Below are 20,261 nucleotides of genomic sequence, written 5' to 3'. Positions count from 1 at the left end.
CACTATCAAAGATTATTGTTCTTTCCCAGTCTTGACATATGTAATTACAATGAATAAATTTTTGATTTTTGACAAGTTTTCTTCAACAATAAATATCAAGTTATTGAATTCCTAGTAATTATTAAAAATTTTTCTTATAGAATACTAATAATGAAATATGACAGTTGCTCTTATCAAATAATTGTCTTTTGTTAGTCTGAATTAAATTTAATGAATTTGTCTTACTCGTTTTTAATGTATTCAGATAATTAAGTATAACTTTACTTTTAATGTAAAGTTTTTAAAAAATGTAAATTTATGAATTTTCTTATTCATATAAAAGTCATTAAATTCAGTTTTATAATTTAATCTTATGTTAAATTTATTTTTATTTGATTTAAAATAGATCAAATGTTGTTATAAGTACAGTAGAACTGATTATGCAAGTTCCAGTTAACCAAGGTTCTACGTTATTTGAGGCAAATCTGTAAATGAATATGCTAGTTAATAGAAAAAAACTGTAATTCATGAAAGAAAGTTTAAAGCAGTAGCATGTATCACAGAATGATTTGTGTCTTATTTTTACTTTGATATGAGATAAACCATTCATATTAAAATGTAAATATCAATACAATAATACACATTTTCATTTTTAAAACTATTGTATGAATTAACTCTATAATATATGATGTAAAAATTGTGGTTATTATATATAATTGATCAAGGTATACAGTAATATACCATACTAATCTTTTACATATGTAATTTTTAATCTGAAATTGCTACCTGACTGCTACCCATTTATGATAATTTTTTTATCTTTATCTGTATTTTTCATTTTCTCATATTTATTACTTAATCATATTGTATTCTTTACAGTTTTTACTTTTAATTTATGAATAGCCAAGTAATATAACTTCTGTGAAGTATAATGCATATATCTAACATCATGCCTATAATAATCAAGCAGTAAAGGTCTCATGTTTAATAAATTTGAACTTATCTTTTGAATGCATTTAAGTATTTTAAAAAATTGTCAATTTATTGTAATAATATATGAAAAGGAATATTGTGGATTTTTTTTCTCTCTTGTTATGTAGCATTCAAAGGAAAGTTCAACCCCTTATAACTTTTAAAGCACCTGTTAGTGTCTTGGAACTAATTGGCACCTATAGGAAAGTGATCATTTGCAGTCTATTGAACATTTAGCATCTCTAGTAGTGAAATATGGAACATATGAAAACTAACTCAGAAACTAACAAAGATAAGCAAAAAGTTCAATTACAAAATGAAAGAACATTGTCATTTAGTATGAAACAATACATGGTTCAATGGAAACACTTAGAGCAGAAAACATGAAGAAAGCATTGGTGAAAAACTGATTTCCAGTGGTTGGCCCATGACAACAGAAAAGCAGTTGTTTGAGATATAATGGCATTATGCTAATTTGGAGTTTGATGTGAAGCCACTGCATAAATTAAAGGGGTATAAATGATGGATGGGAAGCTAACAAGAATTAGTGTGAGGTTGGCAGGTTGATGACTGTCTTTAGGAATGAAGAGTATTGTGATATGTCATTGCTGTATGGTGAATAGCAATAACATGAATGTGAACAGTAAACAGAGTGCAAAAAAAGCTGAGGATGTATAGAGAACATTTTCTCACTTGTCACCATCTAGCTTCATAGACAATTGCCAAAGTTGTCCAGTGTCTGCAAGAAATGAAAAGCATTAGTGTTCTTGGTTGGGACATCCTGTTGGGGCTGGTGTGCAACTGCATCTTGCAGATATTTTGGGTTATGTTCTTGCAAATCCCCAAATTAGCACTACTCCAATGATCTGTGTGGGGGGCATATTGTCAGCAGCATGAGTGTGGCAAATCTTAAATAAACATGGTGTATATGCCTATTGTCATATTCTCGTGCAGCACCTCATGCCTGGAGATCTTCAAAGGTGGTATAACTTCTGAAACTTCATCTTAAATATCTTACAAGAAAGCATCCTTGGACTGACATTATAGACTGATGAATTAACATTTACAAGGAGCAGAGTCATCAGTCACCAGGACTTCCACTACTGGGATATGACTAATCTATATGTGATATGTACAGTACATGCCATCAAGTATGCTGGTCACTTAATGTGTGGCATGGCATATGGCAAACATCTGTAATTGGACCAGTTTTTGTTGGGGGAACTTTAATAGGTCAGCGTTACTATCAGCTGTTATGAGGCATAGTAAGCAGTTGGATGATATTTCTTTGAACTCATTGCCATGCATATGTTTTCAATAAGACAGCTATCCATCCCATAAAATGTGCTGAAGTTCACTTCCTACTTCACACATTTGACGACAGTTTTTGGGTATAGCAGTTATATGTAATGGTATTATGGTCACTCAACTTAACACCAATGGACTTCTTTTGGGGATACTTTAAAAATGAAGTGTATTCTACAGAACCTTCCATCATGACAGATTTAAAGGAACACATTGTCAGTACCTGTAATTCTGTAATCCCTGCAATGCTGCAAAATGTTCAAATATATGTCCTAAATCCAGAAGTACAGTACATTGTCATTGATGGTATACACCTTAAATACTGTCTACAGTTGATTGCTTGGCAAGTTGTATAGTACCTGTGCTTTATGAACTTTGCTTTATATCTGTGTTTTGTACATAAATGTTTATTACTTTCCTTAATCTTTCTTAGTACTCTTTCTTGTAAGTGTTTATGCTGAACAACTTATCATTTTTATATTAAATAAACATTACTCTTTCATTTTGTAACTGAAGTTTTTGCCTCTATTAGTTTTGAAGGTAGTTCATTTAGTTTGTATTTTCCACTGCTGCTAAAATTGTGTTTAATAGACTATGCATGGTTGCTTTCATATAGGTGCCAATCACTTTTACTCTACTACAACAGGTGGTTTAAGTTATAGGGGTGTACAGACTTTTCTTTAAACACTGTATAAACGATATATATATATATATATTTTTTATTACTCTCTCATAACTTATTCCTAATTAATTTAAATTTGATTCTTAATCATTATAGTTTTTTTTTGCATTTCATGTATTTATAAGTAAGTATAAACTAATTTTCAAAATGTAAGATAAGTTTCAAAATTTTTTTTATAATATAGAATAAAAATTTGAGATACTTTTGATTTTCAATTGCTTTTAAATAGTTAATATATTTTTAAGATATTGACAAAAATCAGAATAAATATATTAGTGGTGGTGATAATATAGATTGTTGTTTGTACTAAGTATGACTATTTAAATTATTAAAAAATGGAAATGTAATAAAAATATATCTTCTCAATAAAATTATTTGAATATAACTTTACACTATTAATAATCATAAATTTTTTAAAAATGAATGAATGATTTTAACTGAAATTTTATCAAGTCATTTTTTTTAATTTAATAATTATTTATTTCATTTACCAATGAATATATAAATGTAAATTTAATTCAAGAGCCATAAAAACTCTAATTTTTATGCTTCAAAATAAGATTATCACAGTAATTTCATCTGATAGATGATTTTTTTCATTTTTTCACTTTTGATCTAAACTTGATGATTTTACTCATTTCTTGCATTTAAAACTACTAATAAAAGAATTATTTCTTTAATTTCATTAATAATAATAATTGTAACATAGGTAAAAGCTGAACTGTACAGATTAGAGCAGTTGAGTCAGAAGTTACTCTCCCAAAATAAATATTTAATTTTCTTTAGTTACATTATAAAATGCTTATATCTAATTACATTGGTTTAATTCTATAAAGTAGACCTTACTTTACGATTAGTTTACAATCAAATAATTTTATAATGGGTTCATAAATACTGTCAGGCACATCATGTGGGTAAGCATCAATAGATGTTAAGAGTAATCTGTAATGTAAATCATTTTTAAACATTTTGATATAAAATAAAATGATAAATCTGAATTATTTTTATTATATTTTTGTTTATCATATTTTGATATTAGTTAATATTTGATATTATTAGTATATTTATTTAGTATTATATATAAATCTATTTGTAGGAAAAAAAAAGAAAAATCTTTGAGGGAGAGCAATAGTTCTGTTCTGTAATCATTATTTTAACTCTTAAGTCATGAATCAGATTACAGTAAGACAAATATTGGGTTCATATTGTAATATTTACACAGTACTGTACATGTTTCAAGGACTCAATTATTTAATATCTTGAAGCAGAGACTCATTGTACTATTTTTCAATTTAAAATTGCTGTTTTGAGTTTTGTATTAATTTCTTATCATTTATATTTAAAATTTATTTTAGAGATTTAGTTAGTTTTATTTATAATGCATTAATTTTTTGATATATGTTAAAAATTATTAAATAAAGTAAGTAATTTTAATAAATCTAATGAGAGAAAACATTATAGATTTAAGAGTTTGATTACAAAAATACTAAGATGATATTGTATTAAATAGTTCTCATTTAATAATGGTTATCATAAACTGTACAGTTATTGAACACTAAGCGTTAATTGGCCATTTTGAATTTAAACCTCTTTAATATGAGTTCTATAACAGCTATTTTGGAAATATAGGAATGTTAATATAAGTTTCTGTAGTCGATAGGTAGCAAAAATATTTTGTGGATTTTTGTCATTGCACGTGGGAAATAACTATACAATTTTGCATTTTCATAAAACAATGCACATTTTGGATTAAGTGATTAGCATTTGAAATCTCTAGATGTTGGCAGTAGAAAGGCTATTAAAAAAATTATTAGTGAGTATATTTCTTCCTGATTTAATGTTTATGTTACGGAAATTTTTATTCTAAAAATTTTGTAAGTGGCAAAATAAGTACAATGAGGCCTATATTGTATTTATTTTGCCACTTAATTCTAAAAGTAAAAAAATATAAATATTACTGTCTTGAAAAAAATTATTATAAAATACTATATGAAATTTAAAATATATCTATTTATTCTATTGATTGTATTTTCTTGCAGTTTTTTTTTTTACATTGCACATTTATAAAGTTTATACTTAAAATTTTTCATCTGTTATCATGTTGTAAATAGATAACTTTTAGAATATAATTTTATTCTACATGTATATATTCATACACAAGGACAAAAACAAATTGAGACTGGATATTTTTCTGTCAAACACACAAAAATGATTACTCTGGATCATAGTGGTTGTGGTCCTTTTTTAAGTATTCCCTGTGGAATTCAGTACACTTCTGCAATCATTTTCGCTAGATTTTGAAGATATGTCCCTTCCTTTGAGGTGTTTTTCAGAATCGTCTCTGATGTTTTGACTGCTGCTGTTGTGGATAGGAAATGGGTTCTCTGAAACTTGACTTCAATTCTGAAGGTAGAAATAGATCATAATTTGCCAAATAAGGGCTGTATGGTGGATGTAGAATGTATGAGATGTATTTGTAAAAACTTGGTCACCACATTACTAATGTCTGTGGACACAGGTTGTTTTTAGTTGTTTAGAGGTTGTTTCTTTGCAGTTACTTCAAGGTAAAGTGCATTGTGATCAAAACACATTCTTCATTAGTCATATGCCAGTCATTTATGTAAGATTGAACAATGTTATCAGCTTACATTAAGTCAATCCAACTTTCTCTCTTGGTGGATTCAAAAGTTGGTTTGGAATCTTAATTGATTATGTTGAGGTGATTTCCATTGTTTCAGGCAATTCTATGAATTTATCAATTATTTTCAGGTCTATTGAACCTTGCTGGACTTCTGACATTGAATTGGTTCCAATTATTAGGTTGTTGAAATTCACAAAATCATAAGCTGAGAACACTAGTATAAAAGGCATAAATACAGTGTGGACATAATTTTGCAAACACTGAATTTACTTTTCAAAACAATCCAAAAGTAAGCTCAGTGTACTGAAACCCATCAGGACCATGGTTCATATCATAACACTACATCTGACACTTGACTCTTCCATCACTATGTTCCAAGATTATCTGGTCCATCAAAAGAAAACTTCTCAGAGAAAACAGTTTTATTAAATGGATGTGCATCCTATAAGTCATTCCATCATTTTGGCAAGATGATCTTTTTTCTTTTTATATTGTTGAGTTAAAGGTAGTTGCTGCTTTGTGGTAGTATCCTTCCTGTTTTAATAAACTTTGTGCAGTCTTTGTTGACACAAGTGTGACAATGTGCAAAACACCCCCTATGCTTCCACACTACTTGACTGAAGGGTCAGCACCACTTCATTGATGCCACATCAGGATTCTGTCACCACTGTATCTTATGGACAGACATAGAAACCTCTATGGTCACAAATCATTGTTCATGCGCGAACAATTGCATGTGTAGGCAGTTGGATTCAGGATGGAGGAGGTCCAAGAGACAGTGCTTCTGAAATAAGTTGCGCTCAACTACGAGATTAACATTAACAAATATCCATTTATTTGTATTATTTTACATCTATTTACAAGTATAGGAGAATTTATAAGGATATAAATTTAGGATTCAAATTATAGCTATCATGATCATTATTGTGGGTCCCTAATCACGAGATTGAGTTTACATTTGATCATGTGCTGATAAATACCTTGATTTGTTGAGTTGTTGTTCGACGAGCAGACATTCGATCCAAAGGGGTAGGATGTTGGATAGTTCAATGAGGAAGTTTATTGATAAAGACATTAGCACTAGCAGGTGGAGGATAAGTAGAAACTAGGTAGGTAATTGGTATTCCGTAGGAGTTATTGGTGGCATAGAACTCCGACACAGCAGAATCCTTGGTGAACTTTTCAATGGCAGACCAATGCCCGATGACGGATGAACTCTGGAGACTGCAAACTCTCAATGACAACTAATCTCTTGATGATGATTGAGGGTTTGTCATCATCAATCCCATTTTTGTTTTTTGTTAGATTCCTGTGACACATCCAGATGTGTCATCTCTGGACAAGGAAGCAAGTCCATGGGAAAAGATATAATCATATCCTTTTTGGTTTTTTTTTTCTTTTAAAAAATTTTATTCAAAAATTTTTTGGCAAGTCCGAGTCAGAGACAAATGACAGTTTTCTTTGATTTTACATGATGTAACATGTTCATCTTATCCACTGAGTCCATACACTTCCTTCTTAATTTGACTTTTATGTTTTGAGATAGCTTTTGTTTAATTCATAAGATATTTTCAGTAGAATTAAGTGTAAATTATTTAATCTAAAAATATTTATTTGCAAGGCGATTTAGACGATAAATGCTGTCTCTATTGACTTGATGTCAATTAGAAAACAATAAGTCTTGTCTTAAAATTATTGTATAACAATACATTTTGAATTTAACAGCCTTAAGTTGTACTTAATAAAACTGCCTTGTTTATTTTGAAAATTATATTGTGCCAAGAGTTGAAAAAATTTTGTTGAAAATATAATTTATTAACTACTTTTAGTTTCCTTATATTGCTTTCACATATATTTTATACAATTTTTGTTTGTTCATTTCTGTTTCTGCTTTAACAATTGAGGACCATGGGGCAGGAACATGTTAACTTTTTTTCCTGGTTTCAGAGAAAATAACCCTAAATTTGAAATTTGCCTTGTATTTAGACAAGTCACAGCAAAGGTGATTATTTTAGACATTGATAGGCTAATATATGAGAAATTATGGGCCATGAAACTAGAAATAATATCTACTGTGTATAGAAATTCAACAAAGAAATTGACTTAACATGCTTTTGCCCTAAGATCTTTACATTATTTAAAAGTTATGTTCATATTTAAATTTCCAATTATGTTTCATATGACTTAAGAATTTATATCTGATTTATTAAATCTTTTTCATAACTTCTATTTTTGGATTTTTATAACTTTTTTAAATGTCAAGTTTATGGTTAATAGATGTTTACTTAATCTCTGAGATGATTTAGAGATAAAAATAAATGATGTTTTATTACCCACTTTATTAAAAATTCATAAACTGTTTTGAAATAATAAAAATTATTATTTATAGAAATCAGTCTTTTTATATTGAGAAAACTTTGCTATGATATTTACATTGAATAGTAAATAATTCATGCTAATATCTTCCTTAATAAATTACCTGTTATGATGATACTATTTTTATCAGAATCAAAAATTTATTATTATTATAGCCATTATGAAGCCCAATGGCATATAGCAGTGGTTGGCTTTAGTAATCAAAATTTTAGTAATGTCTTCCTTTAGTTTTCTTAAATCTAAGTTATATCAATGGACATGTTTTATTTATAATGTGAAGATTTTATTCTGAGTTTGTCTTCCAATTTTATAAGATATCCAAACCAAAAGTTTCTTATTTAAAATTACTTTTTAACAATGTTGCTTCACTGATATGGGAAATTTAAGGGGTGAGGAAAAATTAAAGTGCTTTAATTTTTCCTCACCCCCTTATCAGTTGACTATTGAAACAACAATGTTAAAAAGTAATTTTAAATAAGAAACTTTTGGTTTGGGTATCAATTAAAAACTATCTTATTTTTTATCTTATAATATAATTGAGATGGGTTGATAATAATAAGCGCAGAACCCAAACAGGTAGGAGTTGAAAGTTGAAATTTGGTACACACTTAGGGTACGTCATGAGAAGCATACACTAAGAAGGGATTTTTCGAAATTTTCCCCACAGGGAGAGGGAAAGGATTGAGGCTTATCCTAAGAAACAGCTTCTACTGTACTATTTTAGATGTGATTTTTTATTTTTAACTGTGCTTTAGTAGGGTATGCCATGAGAATGCACATTAAGAAGGGATTTTTGGAAATTCAACTCTCCCATGGAAAAGGAGGAGAGAGTTAGTTTTAGTCAGTATAAAGTGTAAATAATAAAAAAGGAAAGTAAACAGTGGCACATATAGTATACATTTTGGAAATTAATAAATATTTTAATCATTTCCACTATTTGGGTAATGCAAAAACAATAAATCCAAAATTAACAAATTTGAATGAATATTTGAATTAGTTCCAAATTCGAAAAATTCAAAACTTAATGTTCCAAACAAGTTTTCTTAGATTTTAGAATTTAAAATTAATCATTTTATTCAAGTAAGGTTATCATAGTTCTTGCACCCGGTGAAAATGGGTAAGATTGGCTATAATCTTACCCATTTTCTTAATCTTTGCTATCGTTACTTTCTGCCCGAGCAACACCGGGCTCATCTGCTAGTTATTTGAATAATTTTAAGCTTACAATCTTCTGAAATTAAATTTATTTTTATCATAAAATCTGTATTGAAAATGTTATAGTATGAAAATAAGTTAATATTCTAATATTTTTTATAATGTTTAAAATTTTTTTACCTATGTCTTATATTAATTATTTAGACAAACTATATAAGCATTGCTACATTCAAATAATCTTCAATGAGTTTATTTCAAGGTAATAAGATAGATTTAACATCAAGCATTGTATAATATATGCATTTATATTTTTACTTCATAAAAAATTTTTTACAAAATTAAATGAATACATCACAAGAGAGAAAGAGACTGTCATTATAAACTTTGTGAAAATTTAGTTTGGTTTATTATATATTACTAGAAAATGTCTAGAAATATTGCAGGTTAAAGAATCTTAAAAGTATAAAATTTAATACTTTGAGTATGTGTTTTATATTTATCATTATACTTATTTTAATAATTTAGTTTTGTGTTCAATTTTGTATTTAGGTTATGTTTAAATATGGATTTTAAAAACAAATAATTATAAATTTTTGATGAAATGTTTCATTCCCAATCAATGTATGACTTGAAAATGAAAAACACTATGAACTTTAATAGAGGTAAACTGTTGTAATTTATTTCTGAATAGTAACAATATCCGTTTTGGGCTTCTGTCTCTCCAATTGTTATACAAAAAATTTAATATATTATGTGCTTAATATTATGAAATTATTTAAATTTAGTTTTACCCAATTTAAATATGTGAGTAAAACTAAATTTAAATAATTTCTTCAGCTTACAGAATAAATGGAATCTGTTTATTAGCTGAAGATGATCTACACCAAAGTTTAAAACACTTCTAATCAAATATTTTTGTTAACCTCAATTTTAGCAGTTTGTTGTTGTTGTTATAATGGTATGAAGTTTTATTGAGTTAGTTTTCAAATTGCAGACACAAATTTCCACTGGCATCCACCTGTCTGTCCTTCCTTAATCTTAAAAATGAAGTTAGATAGATGAAAGTGAACTCCAGATATGGAAAGATTAAGGGCAGGAGGCCCTGATTAACTATATATGAACTTCTGTGTCTGGATTAGAATCATATGATTTCAGTTAAAAGAAATTTCTCCAGAACAGAGTTAAATAGATGACCTAATATCAGGAAAAGTATGATGTACAGGAGAAGGACACTAATAAAATCACGTGCATATATTTTAGATTAAATAAATTAAAAATTGCAATTTGGCATTATGACAATTTCACAGTAAGTTTGCTTGTATAATATATAAATTACATATATAGTAAAATGAGTTATGTTTATAATTAATTTAAGTTTACAAAGTTTTTTTTCTTTCATTTGAGTAGACAATCTGTGAAATAATTTTATAATGTTAAGCACAGTATTACACACAACATTTCAAACATTTTTAATACAATAACAACTAAAAGGAACAGAATTCCAAAATGATGTTTTGCAAATTATCCATTGATTGATTGAACATTTATTTAGTATTTATAAATTTTCTTTTAAAAAGAACAAATAATATGATTCCAATGAAACAAAGTTCAGCTATTTTTAAAAGATTTAATCTAATTAATCTGACATGAAATGTTATTTTTGTACAAAAAAAAGTTACTTTTTCAGAAATTATTATAAACAAACTTAAATCTAATGCAGATAGTATTTCTTTACTCTAAATAAATATAACTGTTGTCAGAAACTTTATATCAAATAAAACAAATTGTAATCAAAATGTATAATTATATAATAATATAAAAATTATAAGAATATGACAATGTTTCATATTTTATTATTATTTACATTGTGATACAGGTTTCATTGATTATTAGCAATCAAGAAGTTTGACGATATGCAACTATGAATGGTAATGACAGAGATCTGTTCAAGTAAATAAAATATATAATTTGTTATATATTTAAATATGATTATTTCTGATGTCTTTGTCTTTATCAGATTTTGAACTACTGAATATGTTGTAATTGAAATAACTTTTTTTTTCTAAATTACAATATGACAGTTGCACTAATACACTGTGTAGGAAGAATAGGAATATCTGATGGAAGGAATTTTTGAATAGAGAGTCATTTCTTAAAATATGAAGTATAATTGAAAGACATTCTAATAAATCATATTACAATACTACTCTCTATTTTATAGTATGTTTGAAAACCACACTGTTTTCAGTTTGCCTAATTGTAAGTATATTATTTGAACAAAATTTGGATTTGTTTCTGGCTATCTGTGAAAATTCTAAAGTTCCTGTAAATTTTTTTGGAATTAGTTTTGTGATTTATTTTATAAAATTTAATTTGACGAATGAAGAATTACAATATATGTAAATTCATAACTTAATTCAGTATCTTTAAGATTATTATAATTTTAATAAAGTTCATATAGGATAAAATAATTTTAATGTGTTAGGATTGATATACAGTAGACCCCTCTATAACACTGTAGATACATTCCATGTTATATGGATCCGTGTTGTACGAGTCACTTAAATACATGAGCCAATCACAGCCTGGCACTTGTGCAGTTTAGGGGCTACAGCTGTTTGAAAGGTTTTCTTCCATAAAATTAATCAATTCTAGACTAATTGGACTCAACATTTCCAAATCACGTATAATTTTTTGGAGAATAATCCATATAAATTATGCTATAAACAAAAATTGTAGGATTACTTACCGAGTGTGGACCGTTCGATGACACCTTTGCTTAAGCTTGTTTTCGTCGCAAAGCGGCTCGTCGAAGGGCGGGCACGTGTTTCCTGATAAGTTATTCATTCTGCGAAAAATTTGCCGAACTTTGGAGACATCATTAATATAAATATAATTTTTATGGCCGTTGAATAATAAATGGTTTTTAGTAGGCCCGTTGCTCGTTTAAACTCGACAGTTTGTGCAATGTCCGCTATTGGTCCAGATTCGACCAATCCTGTTGCGACACGAGTCGGCGATGACGTTTTACCGTGTTATACGAACACAATTGCAATTTTTCACTGTGTTATGTGAATCCGTGTTATATGAACTCATGTTATAGGGGGAGGTCTACTGTAATTTTTTCAAAAACATTATGAAAAACTTTACTAATAATACTTTCACTTGTTGACAGTGAGTGTTTTGTAATAGCAATTCAGATGAATAATTAATGAAAATACAATTACAAATAATATTTTACTGATATTTTTCTTATAACAGTAGCATGTGCATATATAATTGATTAAAATTATTAAAAAAATTTTTTTAATATAATATAATGTGCACTTGCACTACTTCAGCCACTGATGTGTGAACTTGCAATTTTGTAACTTTCAATTATGAAACGATATCCATATAGTTTCTAAATTAAAACACACAAACACATTGTTCTTTTAAGTATGATAATCTGTTGATAATTATATCTCCTATTCAGTTTCTGATATTACCATATATTGTATGGCATATATTAAACAAATTTCACGTCAAGGGAAATGTTTCTGAAGTTTGTAACAATTGCTTACAAAAAATGAAATGTCAAATTTTAATAATTAATTTTGTACTAAAAAGTCTTTACCATCTTTGGATTTAATTGCTGCAGCACTGAAGCACAGAGTAAATCAGTTCTTGATATAAATCAATAAGAATCTCAAGAAACCATATCTTAACGATAATTTTTCTGCAGAATAGTGATTGCAGAACATAATTGTCTGTTCTAGCACACTAGAAGAATCATATAGAAGAAAACAATTTGGAATAGTATTTTATGAAAAACAATGAAATTGTGAAGCTTGTATTACAGTTATCCGGAATGTGAACAAAATTATGTATACATTGCAAATATACCTTAAAATATGAATTTAAAACAAATGACTGCTCTTTAAATAATATGAAATATGATGAAATTTAAATTGTCAAAACATATATTTTGAAACTAACTTTTATTATTTACTAAGTAAATGCACTCATTCATTCTACTTTTTGTAGGTCGTTTATGGATTAAAATTTAATGTGTAATAATTATTAATGTACAAGTGAACCAAGAATGAATGTTATAAGCATTTTAATTATAATGGATGTTTTTCATCATTATTTTCTGGATATGGACAGAAATAAAGATATTCACAGCTGTAATTTTGTTTTATATTCAATATTAAATAAATTTCATTAAAATGTAATAAGCAGTTTTAATACATTAAAACATTTCAGATATATTTATGTAAATATTTTTCATATCAAAAATTTGTCACATTATAGGTCATATAAAGAAGCGTTCATCTAGTAAAGCAGTATGAATTTCTTAAATCAGAACTTGATAAATACATATAATAATAATAATAATACTAAATTTAATATATTTTTATAAATTAAAACTACCTTATAGTGAATAGGAATGAATGTAATAAATATTTCATGTTGTATTGGAATGTGAATATTGTTACAAATAGAGTGATAGATTGAAATGATTATTTTGGAACAAATATTTTCTTTAATGGTTATATGGTATTATTACATTGTAAAATTTTGACAAGCAACGATTTTAGGAAATTGTTTTATATGAATATAAAGCAATTTATAAATATAAATATGTATTTGCCATTAAAATTGATATATATCTTAATGTGTATAAACTTCAATGTTTTGTAACGTCTTAAAATTATTTTTCTGAATAATCACCAGATTAATTTTATATACATATATATTTTTTTAAAACTGAAAGATATGAACTGAAATTAAATTTTTATAATTATGAAATACAAACTACAAACTTTTGAATTAATTAATTTTTATTTATAGAGTTTTAAAATACAAAAACAAAATTAAACGACAACCACAAATTGCCAAATTTTAATAAGCTAACCTTTAATTAGAAATGAAAAAAAATTTGCAAAATTAAAAATGTGTGTGCACGAATTAAACCAATTCCGAACTGTATATAACTAGTTCTGGCATTTAGAGATTTGATTATTTCGGACTAGCTTAACTAACTAGCCAAAATATAGCTAAAATAATCCATCATTAAGAGACTTAACTTACAATTAATTTCTATTTAGAAGTTTGTTTGATAAGACTATTAGTTTGGTTATTGCTTGATTTTAATTATAATCAAGCATATTGTCTTGTTCTATATACATTAAAATAAAAAAATTCCTCGTGAAAACATTTGATATTGAATAATGCAGTGAGAACTTAATGAATTTGGAACATCATACTTATGTAAATAGATAAATAAAATCCTTTTGCTTAGTTTATAAAATAAAATGTGAAGTATTATTATTATTCGTTTAAAATTATTCTTTCAATACATTATATAATTTTAATAGATCGCATTTGCTATTTTTGCAAGATATGATGAAATTAACATAAACATTCAGTTGAGATGTTATTTTTTCATTTATAATGTTTTCTTTACTGAAACCATATTGAAAATTATTTTTATGTGATGTAAATATATTTATTTTTTCTGTTATCAATTTATTGTAATTGTTTGAGATTTAAATGCTTCTTCCATGTTGTAGTGATATCTAAATTTCAGAATGATAAAGAAAAACAATGGCTTCTGATTTTAATTAGTTTTACCAATGCTGTATAAAATTACAGTATAAGAAAGATTAATGTAAATTTTAGTGTTTAATAATTATAATCTTTATACTCCTGGAAAGTAGAATAACTTCATATGGAGAAAATCAAATATTTTAGTTAGGATTTGCTTGTCTTTAAATTATATTTTTAATTAAAAACATGTTTTTCACAACAACACTATCAGTTCTACATTCAAAATAATAAAATTTTAAATATTACATTACAATAATTATGAATAATATTAATTTTCATGCTGGATGATTTTACTATGAAACAAAACATGAGTAAATAATTTTGTTTTACTATAGTTTATATGTATAATTAAAATAAAATATATATGTGCATGTCTATATGATACAAATAAATTAAATTGGAAACTTGGATTTTTCTGAATGCTGTTGTTAAATATGTTTTTTATAATTTCAGAATATTAAACATTTGTGTATTTTCTATGATTATTTGCTTGTTTCTAACTTCTCCATGTGTTACTTAATCAGGTGTAAATTGTCTTACAGTAATAGTTTTTTCTATAGTAAAATATACTTGAACTCTACATTACTATTGTCAAAAAAAAAAAAAAAAATTATCTTAATAAAATTTTAAATAATTTAAGATCTTCAAGACAGTGGCCTGGTTTAATAAAACCCTCAATTATGCTCATTCAAATTTTAATAAGGTATTCCTTGATTTTTGAGTTTGAACTAAGATTCAATTGATCGATTTTTGAGTTTGTGTAAATTCTGTTGTTGTTTATGATTGGAACAATATGTACCTGAAAAACTTTTTGATGACATAATCAATTTAATAAACCTCAAATTACAGTATATAATCATTTATATGCTTTTGATATTTTACAAACTTTACTGTTAGGTGTTGAGACTTGCTCTATTAAAAACTTGTTAGAGTACTGTCTTATTATCATTTCATCAAATTTATATTTAAATCTTTCATATTTTGAATGCTTCTTATATAAACATTGATCTCTTTTTGGAGTGTAATGATTTTGAATTCATGGGGTGTATTTACCCTGTGAATAGAAACACAACAAAAATAGCTGTTTCCACTCATTTCATGCAACTTTTTTCAATACCAGTGGCTTAAAAATTGAAGTCTAAGATATATTTAGCTACTTCAGATCTATCTATTTGTATGTTTTCTTACTAGTCTTAGCTCATTTTAATGAAGACACTTTTTAATATTAGTGAATTTGCTGTAATGGAGGTGTATAGAAAGAAAAAGGACTCCATTAAACTATGTTGCCAAAGTCTGTTAAATTGGAGAAGATTGGATGTGGTTCTCTTCTATAAAGAAGACAATCAGGTTTTTGGAGATGTATGAGGAAAATTACATATGGAAATGTTAGGAAACACATTACTCTCATTACAAGCTCTTCAGCATGCTTCTAAAATAAGTCATGCATTTTCCCGATGACTAATGACTTGAGTATTTTTAAAAGCTTTCATTTTATTTATAGAATCAGTTTTCTCCTGTATAAGTTCTGTAGTTAGCACAATATAAGGCCTAAGTACTTAATAAACATTTTAGAAAAAAAGAAAAAAAAAACAATTTTTAAGATGACTTATGTCACATCATTGGTTAACTCTGATAACATTATTCATTTGGACATGAAGATGTTTCTGTTCACCTCAAACTATGATACACTCGAGCTTATTAATAATACCAGACTTCAGATGCCTTTTTTTTAAAACCATAACTTTAGTTCCTGAAAGACTGTATATAAATGATGCTGCTTCAAGATATACTGGATTCTATCAGGAGGGGAGATTCGTTTCAGTTAAGCCACTATTGTTAAGTCTTGTCCTTTAACATTTTTTTAAAATTAAAATTCTGCTGTTTGTTTAGTTATTTTATTTCTAAATTTTATAAAAATAGCCTGAGTTTTGCAATTATTTTGCTTGCTTGTGTATGAAAATGTAGAATTTATAATTATTTTTCAAATTATATTTTTTTTATACATCTATATTATTTTTATTTTACTTAAACATGTAATTTTAAAATAGAAATTAAACAAACATGTGGTAATTGATATATGCTAAACCTTTATTTTTAAATATTAAGTTTGTTTTGTGATTATTTTGTTTAAAGTTCGTAATAATTTTTTTGTTTAAATTTATTAGAAATATCTTAAATTAATTTATTTTTAAAAGTTTTCTTTGCATAATTTTTGATGTAGCTTCTGCACGAGTTTTTGTTTTTTCTTTATGCATGATTTATTAGATTGCATCTTTATAATTACAGCAGGAACAATACAGGCCGCTGCTTCGGGGACAGATGCTACCGTGCAGTACGAAATAACAGCCGACACCTCTTTAAGCAGTAAATCTAGTACTAATGCTTCTACTCCGTGTCTCTTGACCGTACCTCCAGAAAAGACTGACCAAAATGATTTTCCTGATACAGGTAGCCAAATATCTTTATTAAAACAGAGTGCAGTTTGATTCATTCTTATGCAGTCATTGACAATGGGTAAAATTTGTCTGAATGCTTTTGACTAAACCATTCCAATTTTAAAAGAAAATGCTTTTTCTCTATTTAAAAGTTTATATTTGATTACTTTACTAATTATTATTATTTTTTATTTTATTTTTAGTTTTTAATGTATTATTATATAGAAATCACTTTGATACTTTTTAAATGCAATTCATAAATTTTATTACAAATTTCTAATACAAAAATTTTTAAATGTGAAAGAAACTGATATTTATTCTTAAGGATTTAAGTTATTTATTTATAAGTGACAGTTGTCATATCACTCTTTACTCTTTAGAGATTGCACACATACTATATATTGCACTTAATTTGAATAAAATTTAAGACAGTTTTCCAATTAATGTGTCTTACAATGCTGTGATAGAAAAAAATTCAACAAACCCATCTGACAAGAATTGATTTTTAGATTTTACTTTTTTATAATATATTAGTTAACGAATTACCGATAAATATGCATCATCATTTGTGTGTGAAAATTATAAGAAATTATGAAAGTCAGTTGTACTTTCTAAATTACATCTACTGAATTTCTCCTTGAAATAATGATGTAAATATATGCCTATGACGTGGATAATTAAAATTCAGTTTATTCCATCATGTTCTTTTTACTGAGAAATGATCTGGAAATAAGTTTTTTAAATTATTTGATTTTTTTAAGCAAATGCTATCAATTAGAAGAGCATGTATGTACTGTAAGTACAACAAATCTGAAGAAATTTTGGGTTTTTAATCCCTTGGCAATAAAAGTTATGTAAAATATAAGCTAATAAAAGAGAATTTATATGTACAGAAATAATATGAATATCTGAAAGCATGCATGATTTGTTTGTATGTACGAGTGCCTTGCATTGTTAATTCATTGCTGTCATAATGTGATGATCAATTTTTCATGTCAGCTATGAACTATACATTCTTACTGTACAATGAGTAAAATCGACAGTATTAGTTGCTGTGTATGGTAATTATTTATGTAAAATATTATATGTGCACGTAATCTTTTGTGGTAATGTTGCCAAAAGCCAAAAATAAAAATTGTCTGAAGCAATTTGTTTTTGAGTTTATTCTTTATGTGCATTACTTTGGTCGGACCACCCCCAAAAAAAATCATTTTTCGACCCATCTTGGTTTGATACTGGGTCTCCAGGGCGGTAGCCAAGCGGTCAAGGTGGCAGCCTATCTGACCATTCTCACCCGACACTTGCTGTTTATCTTCACATTTATATAAGTCAAACCACTATATACAGGATAGCAAAAAAACTATCATTAACAGAAAATTTCTTCAGTCCCTTGAATGTTTGCAAAAAAGTTCAATATAAATTAACTTGTATATAGTGCAATCTGTCTAATGTGGAAAGGAAAATCAGGCTGTACGATGGAAAAATAGGTATCTTTAACTGATTTAACACAAATTTAACAAGACTATTACAGTAATTTTATGATTTATACATGCTAAAGTAGGCGTATTTTGCTATCCTGTATTACATATGTATATTTTAACGCTGTTTTTTGATTTGAACAGAAAACTTTTGCATATTTTTATTAACAGCTGTTTTTACTTAAATTACATCATATATTAATGTGTTAAATTTCACAACTTAACATAATTCGCAATATGAGATTAGTTTTTGTTTTGAAGATTAAAATACTTTTTTTAAAACTTTTCAACTTAATTTTATTCAAATAAAATATAATGTAATGTTTGCAGATAACATTCACATTGGACTTATTATGCATGCTTTTTAAGTTTTGTAAAGGATATCACACTATACAAACAATAAAAACTACTCATACTGGGAATTTGCTTCTAAACTCTGAATGTGTCAAATGTGGTTTTGAAAGTTTTGTTTGGGAAATTTTGAACTAAAGGATAAAAAATGTACCGGCCCCAAAAGCTGTTGTTGAAAATTAATTTCTTCCCACAAATTCTCTTCAATACGTGTCTGTGACACACTAAGATTTGTTGCAAATTCATGAGTTGTTATTCGTCAATCTTTAATAAAGTTAAAATAAAAATTTGTTATTAACCAAACATTCTAGCAGGTGGGATTGTTCAGTTGAGTACTGGAGTACATCTGTATTTGATTAACATCAGATATCCCAGCTGAAAAGTTATATTTAGTTTATGTGGTTTAAATTGAAGTCTGGGTTTTCACAAATTTCTCAATGTTATAGTGTGTATCAAACTCAACTTTTACACTTGGTAATATCTTCCTTTAAAGTTCAGCGTCGAAAAAGATGCTTTTCCACTACCTTGACCTATTGTCCCGATTTTGTTATTTAATATTTGATGATTGACTCAACTAGCAGCCAGTTGAGTCAGTCATTGCCAGTTCCTCGAGCAGGTCGATCGTTTGTGTGTTCCTCAGTTACTCCTTTTGGAGACATTAATTATTCTACCACTGGATACATCAGCTTTGCATCCATAATGGATATTTCCACAACCTCTGCTAGATACTTCATCCCTCTTATCTGCGACATCATCATCTACAGTGGATTTAGACTAGACGTTTTCGAAGATACAAACTATCTTATCGACCCAACCTGCAAACACCATCCAGTTGTCCCATTGTGGACCTGGCCGAACCCATAATGGGCTTGCTAAAAGAAGAGGTCCGCTTAGTGCCTACAAAAGTGTCAGGCGAGAACCTCACAGGTTACCAGACAGGATAAATAGTAAAGCAGAATTCCTCGAAATATAGTCCAAATAGTAGTAATTCACCCAAATCTAGTAGCCTAGTGATTTTAATAATCTTCACTTCCATTCAATGCATGTTTTAAAGGCAAATACTTCTACTAATAGCATATATGTAGAAAATGCTGTAACTGCTCAATATTTTATTATACTAGCCACAGTTCTTAACAAAACACTATCATTGATTGTTGGCATTGCTGCACAAAGTATTACAGGAAAAATTAAGCTGTTTTTTCATAGTTATTGACACAAATTGAATACACTCACTTTTTACATAAAATTTTGAAAAATTACAGAAAAAAGTCTTTAATAGACTTACGTTTCTC

The 20,261-nt window shown here is 27.3% G+C and overlaps 1 protein-coding gene across 2 annotated transcripts in view; it reads left to right on the top strand.

Moving 5' to 3' along the window:
• LOC136978492 (palmitoyltransferase ZDHHC18-B-like) overlaps positions 1–18,288 on the top strand; it is a 68,629-nt gene extending 50,341 nt beyond the window's left edge. For both annotated transcript variants that reach the window (XM_067274206.1, XM_067274207.1), the window contains exon 10: positions 16,992–18,288. In XM_067274206.1, the coding sequence (XP_067130307.1) occupies positions 16,992–17,191 (200 nt within the window). In that variant the 3' untranslated portion in view covers positions 17,192–18,288. The remainder of the gene's footprint in view (positions 1–16,991) is intronic.
• Positions 18,289–20,261: the final 1,973 nt, after the last annotated feature.

This window comes from Centruroides vittatus, unplaced genomic scaffold, assembly GCF_030686945.1.
Source record: "Centruroides vittatus isolate TY-2023 unplaced genomic scaffold, ASM3068694v2 contig_543, whole genome shotgun sequence".
Classification (NCBI taxonomy): domain Eukaryota; kingdom Metazoa; phylum Arthropoda; class Arachnida; order Scorpiones; family Buthidae; genus Centruroides; species Centruroides vittatus.
This window is presented reverse-complemented; position numbering and strand designations above follow the sequence as displayed.